Below are 13869 nucleotides of genomic sequence, written 5' to 3'. Positions count from 1 at the left end.
GCTCATATACATGGTGAGCCTGAAAAAACAACGTGACGTTGACCAAACCCGCGAAAAGATGAAATTGACTTGCTGATCAGTAACTTTTTATACCTTCTTCACTGACTTATTAGTTATTGAGATTCAATGTAGTAAAAGCACGCATGACCGCATTGAAGTGCACAGGATTTGCGATTGCAAAATAGTGACCTGCCCTGAAAACGTGACGTCGACTTAGGTCCGTCAAACCCGGAAGTAGCATTGTCGGTCGTCCTAGCCTAGCATGCTAGCTCTTTCTGAAGGCTACTTGAAAACATGGGGACTGTGAGTCACGCACGCCAGTGACAGCGCTCCTCGGGGAGTGGGCTTTTTCAAAGGACTCGCCTGGAGAATTTTTGTACGCTATTCGTGTAAGTTACCGCGATGTGACCAAATGGCAGTTTGCGACTCTTGATCGTTACGGCGGTACTGTGTTACCGCGCATTGTCAGCTAGTTAGGCATCGCTTCACGACTGCCGCGGTGAATCATTCCTCGAGTATTAAATAGAAATGCTTAAAGGTAGTGCGCTTTAACGTCACTGACTGTTCAAATGTCAGCGAGCAGCCGATGTTCAATCAAATCAAGATGTCGCGATAAGCTAGTTGGGGTACCTGTCTGAGCCACCACTAGCTCGTCATCAATAATGCCACTTCAGTGTGATTGTTCTTTTAAAAATATATTAAATTCATGTCAAATGATATTCATACTGACATTCCAAACTGCAGGAAGGCGTATTGAAGTGGAAATAATCGTTGCCAGCATCCTGCTGAGAAAACAGGATGTAAATAATTCACGGATTGTGTATTAAAATGCTCAGTTGTTGACAGTGAGACCGGAAAATGTGATCATAATCAATTGAAGAACACTGAAAATGTTTCTGGCATGCATACAAATGGATTTCTCATTAGATTTCCGAGTGATTGCAGCAGAACAATAGTGTACACAGACTCAGTTTTCGTTTCATGTCTACATCAAAAAAGCCTAATTTAGCCCAAGTCCAGCACAGTGACATCAAAATTTATTCAACTGTGCTCTTTTATCAGACTTCCCGTTGTGTAACCTGGCATCAACTTCCCTTTCAAGTGTTTTGAAGGCCTCATTTGGCGAGACGTGGCTGAGAGACATTTCTTTCAATGATGATTAATCTAAATGAAAAAAATGAACGTCTTACCTCTCATGAGATCCTAACCGGGCTTCCTTCCAGCTGCCCACTCCGGCCTCGATATGGAGTCCATGCTGAACAAGCTGAAAAGCACAGTCACCAAAGTGACGGCCGACGTCACCAGCGCCGTCATGGGCAACCCCGTCACGCGGGAGTTCGAGGTGGGCCGACACATCGCCAGCGGCGGTCCCGGCATGTGCTGGAGGATCTACAATGGCACCAAGAAGTCCACCAAGCAGGTACGTCGGATTATACCACCCACCACGCATTTGTAGTGACAGAAATGCTCACAGCGTGCGTTCTGTCATTTCCAGGAAGTGGCCGTGTTTGTTTTTGATAAGAAGATGATTGACAAGTACCAGAAGTTTGACAAGGACCAAATTGTGGACTCCCTGAAGCGAGGGGTGCAACAGCTGACCCGACTTCGACACCCCCGTCTGCTGACCGTTCAGCATCCTCTGGAGGAGTCGCGGTGAGTAGTACACTCCTCACATGTTCACACGGGGTGGGAGAAACATGCAGGGTCTCCATAAAAAAAAAACTACTTGCACTTTGGTTTATTTGCAGAGACACACGGGGGATTGTTTCTTCAAATTTAGATGTAGTAGATGGGGCCAGAGTGGTCTTATTTTCTTTCACAGGTTATGTACTCATAATGTTACGTTTGTATTGAAGGTTTTCAAGCCCGCCTAAATGCAAATGTTTTTAAAACCGAACCGTGGTTAAGAAATTTACTGTACTGGATTAAAAAAAAAGTTGACCGAAATTAAATGAAATCTTACAGCTTGAACATTTTCAGAAGACACCTAAAAACACAATATTGAGCAAGCACATGGGAATTTTTATTGCTATTGTAAAAGTGGCTTAAGATAACAAAATTAAAATATATTTTAATGGCCCAAAAGAAAACATCTTCTCCCCCTGTCCTCGTCTCATCATTCCTGGGTGTTTGCAAATATTCAAACTGGTTTTCCAAACACGGCGGATCGTGTTGTTTTTTTTTGTTTTTTTTAACTTTTTGAATTCCATCAAGTAACTTCCTTCAGGTTCTTATTCTCATTTTGACCCCACAATGGGTAGAAAAAGATGTCACAGATTGGAAGATGCGTCAATGTTTTTTGATGCATTTTTTCCAGAGATTGTCTGGCCTTCTGCACGGAGCCGGTCTTCGCCAGTCTGTCCAACGTGCTGGGCCACTGGGACAACCTGCCCAGCCCCGTGCCCAACGACATCAAGGAGTACAAGCTGTACGACGTGGAGACCAAGTACGGCCTGCTGCAGGTAAAAAGGAAAGAACCCCAAACACTCAGATTCAATATCAGACGTTTCATTCTCCTTTGTCATGTCATTTTAGATCTCGGAGGGTTTGTCCTTCCTGCACAGCGGAGTGAAGATGGTCCATGGCAACTTGTGTCCGGAGAACATTATTCTCAATAAGAGTGGATCGTGGAAGATTATGGGCTTTGATTTCAGTATTTCATCCAGCAATCCGTCAGACACCGACGTGAGTGATCCATTTAAAAAAACGAATCTCAAAATGGACTAAACGGTGCATTTCTGGGAACTAATAACAAAATATGTACTTGGTTGTGTGATTTTAAAAGAAGTCCATTTCCCATCCGCCGTTTTGTCAACTTTACTCGCAGCCCAAATACTCGTGTAAGGAATGGGAGCCCAACCTGCCGCCACTGTGCCTGCCCAACCCCGAGTACCTGGCGCCCGAGTACATCTTGTCGGTCAGCTGCGACACGGCCTCCGACATGTACTCGCTGGGCGTGGTGGCGCACGCCGTCTTCAACGAGGGCAAGCCCGTCTTCGCCGTCAACAAGCACGACATCTTCAAGAGCTTCAGCCGGCAACTCGACCAGGTGGGCGCCGAGGGCCGACGACGCGCGGTTGACTTTTCTAACGGCCGTTTTTTGGCGCATTGCAGCTCACCAACATAAGTCCGGCGCTGTTGAAGAAGCTCCCCGAGGAGGTGCGCGACCATGTGAAAATGCTGCTCAGCGTCACGCCCAACGTGCGCCCCGACGCCGACCAGATGACCAAGGTTGGCGTCTGCTCGTGATATCGCTTCATCCTCGTCTTCCATGCGTCTGATGGATTTCTCTCGTCTGAAAAAAAAAAACCCAAAACAGATTCCATTTTTCGACGACGTGGGCGCGGTGACACTGCAGTATTTTGACTCGCTCTTCCAGAGGGATAATCTGCAGAAGTCGCAGTTCTACAAGGGCCTCCCCAAAGTCCTGCCAAAACTCCCCAAGGTAAAGTCGGATTTATGGGGGTAATGAGAATCAAAACCAAAAGGAAATACAGTTTTTTCAATTTTTTTTTTTTTTACTTTGTCTCGATCAGAGAGTGGTGGTCTACCGCATCCTTCCGTCTCTCACCTCGGAGTTCGTCAACCCGGACATGGTGCCCTTCGTGCTGCCCAACGTGCTGCTCATCGCCGAGGAGTGCACCAAGGACGAGTACGTCCGCCTCATCCTGCCCGACCTCGCGCCCGTCTTCAAGCAGCAGGAGCCCATCCAGGTAGACGCCAACATACACTCCGCAAAAAGCCAAACATGTAAGCAAACATGCGCTTTGTCACTTTATCACACGTCCTTTTACTTCCTCCCATGCTTCTTAAGGCTAGTAACATGGTAGGTGGTCAGCCGGTGCTTGACCTTCTTGAGCAGGAAGTGGTTTTGTAACTCCCGCCTGTGTCCCCATGCAGATTCTGCTGATCTTTCTGCAAAAAATGGACCTGCTCTTGACCAAAACACCGGCAGAGGACATCAAGAACAGCGTGCTGCCGATGGTTTACAGAGCCCTGGAAGCCCCCTCTGTGCAAATCCAGGTGGCCATTTTGTGTGTTTGGTTTCATAATATTGTTGAGTTGGAATATTGCGAAAGAAAAGCAAAAATTAACATTTGAGTAAGAAATATCTGAAGAAAAAGTCACCTTTTTGAAAACAACTCCACTTTTTTTTTTTAATTATATTGCGAGAAATAAATGTCATTTTGCAGGAGTAAAATGTAAACATTGTGAGGGGGGAAAAAACATTTTAGATTAGAGTCAGAATATTATGAGGGGGAAAAAAAAGTTAAACAGTAAGTCACAAATTCAAAGTTGCTGTTTCGCATGACGTATATTGTGCGACATCTCCCAGGAGCTGTGCCTCAACATCATCCCGACGTTCACCAACCTGATCGACTACCCCTCCATCAAGAACTCCCTCATCCCTCGCATCAAATCCGCCTGCCTGCAGACGTCCTCGCTCGCCGTGAGTCTTTTTCCGCCTCTCGGACAACACGCACACGCAAGCACATGGTGACGTTTTCGCTTCCCGTGGCTGCGTAGGTGCGCGTCAACTCGCTGGTGTGTCTCGGGAAGATCCTGGAATACATGGACAAGTGGTTTGTCATTGACGAGATCCTGCCCTTCCTGCAGCAGATCCCCTCCAGAGAACCGGCGGTGCTCATGGGCATCCTGGGTGACCTTCTACTCCTTGTCTTCCTGATTTGATTTTTTATTTTTTTTTAATCTATTCGAGCACCACCTTACACGTCACCTCTTTAGGGATCTACAAGTGCACCTTCAGTCACAAGAAGCTGGGCATCCCCAAGGAGAACCTGGCCACCAAGTCACTGCCGCACTTGGTGTCGCTCAGCATCGACAGCAACCTCAATCTCAATCAGGTCCTTTTTTTTAGGGTTTCCGCATGCCATTAAAAGCAGTTTGTGAATTAACAAGGGGATAAAATACTTGAAATCAAATATTTGTATTGTTAACTTAGAACTGATATCAATTGTGCAATTAATTTGCGATTAATTGTGTGTTAATTATGGAAATCTTGCAAATAATTATGATTAAAAAACGTTATCACCTGACTGCCATATGCATGTGTGCGTGCATGTGTGTTTTTGTGGTAGGGCGTGAGCATTAAATTGAAGTAGCATTAAAAAGGGCATTAAATGTTTGTTGTTGTTTTTTTTCCCTAACGGAACGTTCTCATGTGTTCCAGTTCAACTCGTTCATGGTGGTCATCCGAGAGATGCTGAGCCGCATGGAGGCCGAGCACAAGACCAAGCTGGAGCAGCTGCACATCATGCAGGAGCAGCAGAGGTGATTTCCATTTGAAGCGCAGACGACACAAGAAGCGTCCCTTCTGTCTCTATAATTGCTTGCCGTCGTCTCCCCGTCAGGAGTTTGAACATCTCCGGCACAGAGAAGCCATCGGAGGACGCCAAGAACCCGCCGTCGTCGCACCAGGTGAGGTTATTTCCGGTCAAGAGCAAGAAATGTAACTGACTGATTTGATTGTTACATTGAAAGCATGTTTGCGTTCTTTCAGATTGATGACATCTTCGGCAGCACGGGGGTGAACGGGAAGGAGAACGGATCCTTGGCAGCGGCCCCGCAGCCTAATAGAGTAAGAAGACCTTTTTTTTTTTTTTCTTTATAAATGAAGATCTTGTCATCAACGACTTTTCGATGCCGCCTTCAGATGTCACTGACTCTGGAGGAGAAGCAGCGACTGGCTAAGGAGCAGGAGCAGGCAGCCAAACTGAGGAGTCAGCAGCCACTGGCGCCGCAGAGCATCAAACCGGCCGCCTCGGCCAACTCGAAGGTATTTTCACAATCCATCACTTCAACATACTTCCTTGACACCAATGATAGTACTATTTTCCTATCAAAACAGAACTTTGGTGGCGTCTTGGAGTGGCCCAGAAAGAGCACAGAACTGTATGTCTTTCATTCTTGTCTGTTTTTATTGCAGGCGAAAGATCTGACCAGCAGCCTGCTCACCAACATGGCGTCCCTGAACAGTATGTCTTTGAGCAACGCGCCACGAGCGCCCATGCCGCAGGCCTCCCCAGCCATGTCCGCCTTCCCCTCCTCCTCCATGGGCGCCCCGGTGTCTAACGGATTCAACCCGACCATGGGCTTTCCGTCGGGAGGCATGGGGATGAGCATGCGGCCGCCGGGTCCCGCAGTCTACGGCGGCATGGCCTCCGCCGCCAGCACCCCCAACTTTGGCGCCCTGGCTCAGAACCACGGCCAGATGAACATGTCGGCGCTGGACAACCTTTTCACAGCCAACAAGCCCAAAGTCTCCCTCAACCAAATGGCGCCCGCAGGCGGCACCCCTTGGCTGGGCCAGTTCGCTCCGGCGCAGAACGCTCAGCCCGCCTTGCCGGGGGCTCCGGCGGCGGGATTCGGGATGCAAGCGAACCCCTTTTTCAGCCCGCAGAACTTCTCTCAAACGACTGCCGGCGCCAACCAAAGCGGACTGAAGCACAGCACGTCCGCCAATAGCGACCTGAAAGACTTGTTTGGCTGAAAAGATCCAATGTGAAGTTGGAAAAAGAATTCCAATTTTGCCGTGTCTATTTTTGATCGCGCTCACATTCTGCACCTCATTTGTATTTGAAGGACAACGTGTTACTTCTTGTATGCTGTCTTCTACAAAGCTGTGGGTTTCTTACTCTTTTCTACTTGATGTTCTTGAATCGGAGTTACCTTATTTAGGCTTTTTGAGGACATCCGGGAGGGAGGTAGCTGGACGTGTAGCATCCGGGAAGTTTGGCCTTTTCGCAGGCCGGCTCCATGGCAAACAGTCTGCAGCAGCAGTAACCCAATACACACAGATTTACATTTCACTTCCATTAAATGAAGTATGACTGGAGTATCACTTGTAGCTGGATGCTAATGCTAACAAGGTACATTTTAGGCTCTTGTGCCTTACAGGGTTCAGCTTGTATTGATTGTCTTTTTTTCTCTCTCTCTCTGTTTGACCAATGAGCTTACCTTTTGTCTCTTCGAATGATTCCTGTTTTAGACATGAACTGTACCATTCCTATGATGAATTTTAAAGGGTAAAAAAAAGTTACTATATATTTAGATTATAGCACTTTTTCAAAAAGTTTTTAACTGGATGGCACGGAGAGGTCCTTTGCAGTTTTAATTGTGTGTGAGAGAAAGTTTGAGAGGCCTTAGGTGATGAAGCTTGTGCAATAGTAATGATTCTTTCTGATGGTTTATACTGCACTGGCCTCTGAATCCACCCAGCTCATTAGATACTCTTAGATATTAAATTAAAAGTGCACAGTTGTCAGTTTGTGTTTCCGCTGGAGGCCGCTTCTGAAAGCTTCTGGTTATTCCAACTGTGCATCTCCCATACACTACTGCTGGCATTTGTGTGTTATCTGTGATTTCATGATGATCTTAGGTGGTTCAATGAACATGTGTACATATAAAGGAAAATATACAATCGTTAAGAGTGTGTATTTATTTTTGTGAAGGAGAAAATAAACGTCGCTCTACTGCAATTTGCAATTTACACGTAACATAATGACAATCCCAACGTCTCACTCGTTTACATACGAAAATGGAATACGTGAATGTCTAATAAAGTCTGCTTCAATGACGAGAATTGTCATTTTATTTCTTAGTGAAGTAACATCCGTAAACAAAGACCTCCTACATGAAGCCAAGGAGAGCATACCATTTCACCCAGGGGTGACACCGTAGTCCTGTCACGTTTATATTCAACTCCGATCAAAATGTGTGGCTCATCGTCTATATTTACAGCAATTGGCGTCGCTACATTAATACTGCTAGCATGTTATGTGATATATGGCACTCTGACGTTCTTTTTGTGCGCGTGTTCTTAAATATCCCCCCCGCATGTCACAAATGGTTTCGCCCGTGTGTCCTGGAGCTCCTCCGAGGTATCGAAGGACCTTTAAACCGTCAAGCTCGCAACACAGGAAACGACCAAACTTCGCTTCGCAAAGCAACTATTTCTTACCAGTCTCCATTTCGGGAGATAAGGTAAAGACACACTTCTAATGTTCTTTATTATTTTTTTAACCGTCTCGAAGCGTTCGTTTGTCATCTTGCTCGAATGCGAGTTTTGCTCACTTCATAAAATCCCTGCTAGAATCGCAGCTTGTTTATTTTCCTCAAAACCACCCAAAGATGATAAATCAATTGTGTTTGTTACGCGTAAAATAGCGCATTAAAGTGAACATAACTGTACTGTGACTACAAAAAAAACATTAAAACAACCATAAAAGTGTGCTAATGGCTTTATGAGTAAATGTTCGTTGTTTTGAATGATTGTTTGAAAATACTTTATTGCCGTTTGTTCTTGTTTGGGTCCTGAGTCCAGATCACGTGTACACTGTTCTCACGCGTGTGTGGATATTTTTTTGGTCCACGTGCTGTGCTCGGAACCAAACAGTTTCCATGTAGGGATGATAGACGGGCGGCGTTAGCCAATGGGGAGTGTCCGTTTCATTAAGCCCCGCCTCCTCTATCCACCTATTTGTTTACGTTATGCTGCAGCAATCTGGACCTCTTTGTTCCGACACTTTGCAGTACACAATCACAAAATCGATGCAAAGTTGAGCCTTTACCATATTTTCTTCACTTAAGATCATGAAATTGGTCCAAAATCCATTTATTTCTGCTTTATTGTAGAGATTTTATGTCATAATTTCCCTCGCAGACTGCAAGTAAACATGTATGAAGTATAAACAGGACTCTAAATGGTGTCAAAAAGGGACAAATGTCACCGTTTTGATACTTGACTTGTTGAGAAGGAAGGGCAGACGCCAGAAATAATCCCTAGTCCGGATTCTCTCTGGATAATCCGCGGAAATTAGCCTGCTGCTTTTTTATGTGACCTAGCTATCTGCTCGTGCAGATGATGTTAATGAACGACACAGCAGGGACACACACATATTTACACACACATGAGCAACCACCCCCCCTTTACAAGTGCTATCTTTAAACCAAAGTGGGAGTGGGCATTCATTTTTAGCTCCAGATAGCAGTACGAGCACTCCGGAGGGCCTTCGATAATATTAGACACCTGCCTAATTGTGGAAATGTCATTCTAAAATAAATAAAATAAATAAATGAAATAGTACGTGATAACAGGATGCACATTTAATTAAGACTTCATTAAAGAACACGCTTTTCCAGATGATCCGGATAACCGTAGCTCTGACTAAACAGCCGGTGGGGTTCCTCTTATGTCATCCATTTTGCCGCTTGCTGCCTCTAGGGAACATTTTTTGTGACACTTTTACTCAAAAACAAACAAAATGTAACTCGATCCTGCAGTTGAGGAGCCTTCTGCTTTCCTGCGTTGCCACGGAGACACTTGATCTCGTTCCCATTGAAAATGAGCTGCTGTTAAAGGAGTTGTTGTTTTGTTTTTGACTGTGGCTTGCAGCATGTAGCAACCGTTTCCATGGTGATTGGCCTCGCAGAAATTGGTGGTCATGCAGTTGAAAGACTCAAACAAGGGTTAGGGTTTCAGATGAGGGTTCTCAAGCCCAACTTGGGGTTTGTAATGCAAGTCGACGCTCTGCCTGGCAGTTTGAAGATGCCCCTGAACAACGAGCGTCCGTCCTCCACCTCCAGTGGCGACGAGCAGGGCAGCGACGGCGAGTCGTCGTCGGGGCGCTGCGACAGCACCGCGTCGGCCAGCGACACCGACTGCTCGCGTGAGAGCTTCACCAGCGACGGCTCCAGCAAACACTGCTCGCCCTCCTGTGAGTGCCTCGAAGTGTTTAAGGACAGATTTCTTTTTTTTAACTGTCAAATTGGGATTGGAGATAACGACGTGAAATCATTTCTGTCGTTTCCCTACCAGCGAGCCCTCCCAAGACGCTCACCCTGGACGAGGTCATGGGCTCCGCCAGAGACCTCTCCAACCTCACCTTATTCCACGAGATAGTCGTCAACCGCGACTTCCACCTGCAGCCGCACACCTTGCCCGAGGACAGGTAATTATCTTAGAAAACTGTCACCGTCTGCATTTGCCCCGCGCCGGTGTTGACTCTAATTCGCGTTAACGCCACGCACAAATATTTGCATACCATCGTGGAACAAGTCTGGGGCTTGCCTGCTCTTCCCTGGCAAGTTGTTGAAACAAATTGTATAAACATAGCTTTGAAAAAAAAAACGTTCAAATGTTGTGCAGTAAACTGAAGCAATCGTTCCCAACCGCAGTGCCAAGTTTCACGTAATTGGTCAGAAAAGCATTATTTATTTTTGACAAATAATGAACCTTTGTTCATGTATATGCTCGCGACATGTAGTGACAGGCAAAGCAATGTGAAAGGTATGATAAACCTGTGTAGCCACCTGTTGCCACATATACAATAGAATCATAGCTTAGGTAAACACACCCAGATTTCACACTGACAAAGTCACTTTGTGACTAAATTGAGACGAGGTCATTATTATTACAACATACATTTTGGGACGTTTGTGTTTGGTAGTGTGTTGTGAGATTGTTCTCATTAAAAACAATCGGTTAGGAAACATTGAGCTAACAGATTTAGCTCATGTCTGTACAAGCACAGCTATTATATTATTCTAGGCTTTTCATTCTCATACAGGCCGACGTCAAATTCTTGCTAAGGGTCTTTGCACACAGCACTCTGGGAATTGAGTAAATAAAATAAAAAAACACACACACACACACATCAACGTCTAAGTCAAACGTTCACTTGCTGTGTTTCCAGTTTATGGAAGATGGTCCGCGACAACGTCCACAAGGCCTTCTGGGACATCCTAGAGTCGGAGTTGAACGACGACCCGCCCGAGTACCAGCAAGCCATCAAACTGCTGGAGGAAATCCGAGAGGTATAAAATTGAAAGTCACCTTCTTGTTATTTTGCAAAAACACCCCCCCCCCCCCCCCCAAAAAAAAACCCTGATTTGAGGTGGCCCTTTTTTCCGATAGATTTTGCTGTCCTTCCTCAACCCTGGCGCCAACCGCATGCGGACGCAAATCCTGGAGGTGCTGGACATGGACCTGATCAGGCAGCAGGTGGACAACGACGCCGTGGACATCGCGGGCCTGGCTTCGTACGTCATCGGCGCCATGGGCAAGCTGTGCGCGCCCGTCCGTGACGAAGAGATCAAGAAGCTGAGGGAGAGCACGGACAACATTGTGACGCTCTTCAGGTAAAAGACTTTGTGTGCCTCTCCAGAGAATCCATGTTGAACGTGAACGCCTTGTCCACTAGGGAGATCTTCCGCGTGCTGGACCTGATGAAGGCAGACTTTGTGAACCTGACCATCGACAACCTGCGGCCCGTCATGCAGAAGCAGAGCGTGGAATACGAGAGGGCCACGTTCCAGAGCATTCTGGACAAGACGCCCGGTGAGTGGAGTGCGAATACGACATTTCACGGCGGGGGGGGACGTCCCTGTTTGATGTCTTCTGTGTGGTGGGGTCTTCTCAGGTGCTTTGAACAACACCACCGCTTGGATCAAAATGACTTTTGAGGAGCTACTGTCCACCATGCCGGGCAATCGGGGAAAAGGACAGTCGTGTTTACCTGGACCCTTCCAAGTCCTCAATGCGGCCTTCCTACACATCCTCATGTGGGACTACACCAAGTACCCACTCCCAGAGGTGAGCCCACAATTCAGGGAGGAGAAGAGAAGCGGCACTAAGACACACCAAAATCATTGCAGAAGAACATGTGTAAATGGTTTTTTTTTTTTTTCGTTCTTTTGTGGCGTGTTTAGACGTTGATGACGGACGAGGGGCGTCTGCGGGAGGTGCAGGCGCAGCTTGGGCGCTGGCAGGCGGTCAACGAGGTTTTACTCATAGTCCACAGCACGGTCGGCGGGCCGGTCCAGGGCGTGGCTGCCCTCTCCGAGCGCCTCAAAAGGATGACCGCCGTGCTGCTGGACCACACGCACAACCCGTGAGTACATGCGTACGCTTCAAATTTTGAAGCCACAACGCTCCGGTGTCAAACGGTCTCACTTTATCTTGTTGTTACGGTGTGCGCTTTTCAGGGCTTTTAGCCTGCAGGAGGCGCTAGTGGCCGTTAGTGCTCAGATCTGCAGCGAGCTGAACAAGTCTCTAGCCGAGAGGGGTTACGTCACACTGAGCCCCGCGCTGCAAGCCACTCTCACGGGCCAGATCTGCGGCATCGCACACAAGGACAACCCCATCCGCACTCTAGTTGGTACGTTCCAGATGCGTCTTCCGGTCTCCCTGGCCGGAATCATGTCCTAATTTCTCCCCCCCGTGCCGTCCGCAGAGGACCGCGTGCAGCACTACTTCACAACACTCATCTGCGATCCCAAACCTCAAGCCAGACTGGAGCAAACGCCCGCCGGCCTCACCGCCATCCGCTCCGAGTTGATCTCAATGGCGACCAAGTTCCTCGCCCTGGTCAACTACAACAAGGCCGTGTATGGATCTTTCTACGCCGACATCATCAGGAAGTTGATGTTCACCAACAGCCCGCCGCCGTCGTCGCCGCCGTCGTCGTCTTCCACTCCTCAGGACGCCGTCACCTCGGAATGAACCCGTGATGTCCATTTTGTTCTTCCACCATTGAGCTGGCTCTGCCGGCAATGAAGTGAAGCGTTGAATACAGCACAATGTTTCCCAACATTTATATAGCCAAGGCACATATTTTACATTGGAAAAGTCTCATCAAGCGTCAGCTGTTACAAAATGTACGTATATAATAAGAATGGGCCTGTTTGGTTTAAGAAGACAAAGTGAATATTCTGTTATATGAATAGCAACTGGTTAAATGTTTTTCTGCGATCTAATGGAAGAGCGTTTAGTTTTTCTGTCGGTCACTCTACGTCGCCAGCATAGATAGATGAACAAACATACATTATCTGTAGGAAATGAGACATACATTATCTGTAGGAAATGAACAATCCATGTCATTATGATTCTTTACATGCAAATGTATGGAGGGGCTCCAGCTTTTGAAAGCAGATTCCTATATTTAGAAGAGTAGCAACAAAGGTTTATATATAACACATCATGACTGTTTAAAGTTTTATTATATGTATAAATCATGCCACAAACCTCTGAGCCTCTTAAAGAAGCTACTAAAAAACATTAGGGATTTTGTTTGTATACGTGTTGTATGCATGAGGGCATTTTTGTGTTGAGCGTTTTTGCTTGTGTAACCGTGGGACAATTTTCCAGACGTATGCGCTATATGTCAATTTATTCTATTAGTTCTGTGTGATTGGTGATGTTTGTTACATGGCTCGGTACTGTAGTTACTAGTTTGTTACCGAATTCCTGCATTGGCTTGATCGAACCTGCGTGGACACACGCGCACAAAGGTGCAGCGCCCCAGAGAGATTCTGCGTCCAGTGTGGATCCAAAGATGCACAGAACAAAAAAGCAATTATTTACCTTAACTGAAGTTTACATTTAAAAAATGTGCTGTTTTCATCTGTACAACACTTAATATAATAATAAAAAATAAAAAAACGAAATTGGTGCAAGCGTGAAATAATGTGTTGGGTATATTAATAAAAAAAAATTTGCAATAACTAGTTAAAAATCCATATTTAGGGCAATTCACATTTGCATAAATGCAACCGTGAGATCAACATATTACCTCATACTGTACCTGTATCTAGGCAGCATCAGCACGTTCAATTGTCATCCGTTGAAATACTAAATGAAAAATAAAAACGACACATTGCAAAATATATTCTATTACATAAAAACATACATCTGGAATAGCTCTATGATTTTGCGTTGTTTAGCCGAGTATTACTGGTAAACTATTTTGTCGATGATAGTATTGTCATTTGGTAAACTAGTGGTCAATTTTCCCAGCAAACAACTAGTCATTAAAGACAACAGCAGTCTGCCCAGTTACAAACAAGCAG

The 13869-nt window shown here is 46.1% G+C and overlaps 2 protein-coding genes across 3 annotated transcripts; both read left to right on the top strand.

Annotated features, from left to right (window-relative positions):
- The first annotated feature begins 209 nt into the window (after window positions 1-209).
- scyl2 (SCY1 like pseudokinase 2) lies at window positions 210-7603 on the top strand. Of its 2 annotated transcripts, XM_086022844.1 has the most exons (18): window positions 210-389; window positions 1224-1420; window positions 1496-1653; window positions 2318-2462; window positions 2536-2685; window positions 2828-3049; window positions 3115-3231; window positions 3320-3445; window positions 3537-3713; window positions 3901-4023; window positions 4337-4450; window positions 4528-4660; window positions 4747-4865; window positions 5192-5292; window positions 5373-5439; window positions 5522-5599; window positions 5675-5797; window positions 5948-7603. In XM_086022844.1, the coding sequence occupies exons 2-18, from the start codon at window positions 1244-1246 to the stop codon at window positions 6509-6511; spliced, it is 2694 nt and encodes an 897-aa protein (XP_085878970.1). In that variant the 5' UTR covers window positions 210-389; window positions 1224-1243; the 3' UTR covers window positions 6512-7603. The 2 variants fall into 2 exon arrangements, with proteins under 2 accessions (XP_085878970.1, XP_085878969.1); XM_086022843.1 differs by lacking the exon at window positions 210-389 and having other exon boundaries at window positions 1209-1420.
- Window positions 7604-7891: 288 nt separating this feature from the next.
- Window positions 7892-13467, top strand: tcp11l2 (t-complex 11, testis-specific-like 2). The gene is made up of 10 exons (XM_086023082.1): window positions 7892-8004; window positions 9562-9737; window positions 9839-9971; window positions 10716-10836; window positions 10937-11160; window positions 11223-11359; window positions 11442-11614; window positions 11731-11912; window positions 12007-12179; window positions 12255-13467. Exons 2-10 carry the CDS (start codon window positions 9569-9571, stop codon window positions 12521-12523), a joined length of 1581 nt encoding a protein of 526 aa, XP_085879208.1. The 5' UTR covers window positions 7892-8004; window positions 9562-9568; the 3' UTR covers window positions 12524-13467.
- The last annotated feature ends 402 nt before the right edge of the window (window positions 13468-13869 follow it).

The sequence above is a fragment of the Filicampus tigris genome, chromosome 22 (assembly GCF_054856515.1).
Source record: "Filicampus tigris isolate MCC_2025a chromosome 22, RoL_Ftig_1.0, whole genome shotgun sequence".
Classification (NCBI taxonomy): domain Eukaryota; kingdom Metazoa; phylum Chordata; class Actinopteri; order Syngnathiformes; family Syngnathidae; genus Filicampus; species Filicampus tigris.
Note: the sequence above shows the minus strand (reverse complement) of the source record. Positions and strands in the feature narration are given on the sequence as shown.

Bases quoted from the DNA above. Each gene is read 5' to 3' on its own strand.
- scyl2 (XM_086022844.1), top strand. From the start codon at position 1,244: ATGGAGTCCATGCTGAACAAGCTGAAAAGCACAGTCACCAAAGTGACG. The intron at 2,686-2,827 runs GTGAGTGATCCA...CTTTACTCGCAG, and splicing joins GCAATCCGTCAGACACCGAC to CCCAAATACTCGTGTAAGGA. The intron at 3,050-3,114 runs GTGGGCGCCGAG...GGCGCATTGCAG, and splicing joins TCAGCCGGCAACTCGACCAG to CTCACCAACATAAGTCCGGC.
- tcp11l2 (XM_086023082.1), top strand. From the start codon at position 9,569: ATGCCCCTGAACAACGAGCGTCCGTCCTCCACCTCCAGTGGCGACGAG. The intron at 10,837-10,936 runs GTATAAAATTGA...TTTTTCCGATAG, and splicing joins TGCTGGAGGAAATCCGAGAG to ATTTTGCTGTCCTTCCTCAA. The intron at 11,360-11,441 runs GTGAGTGGAGTG...GGGTCTTCTCAG, and splicing joins CATTCTGGACAAGACGCCCG to GTGCTTTGAACAACACCACC.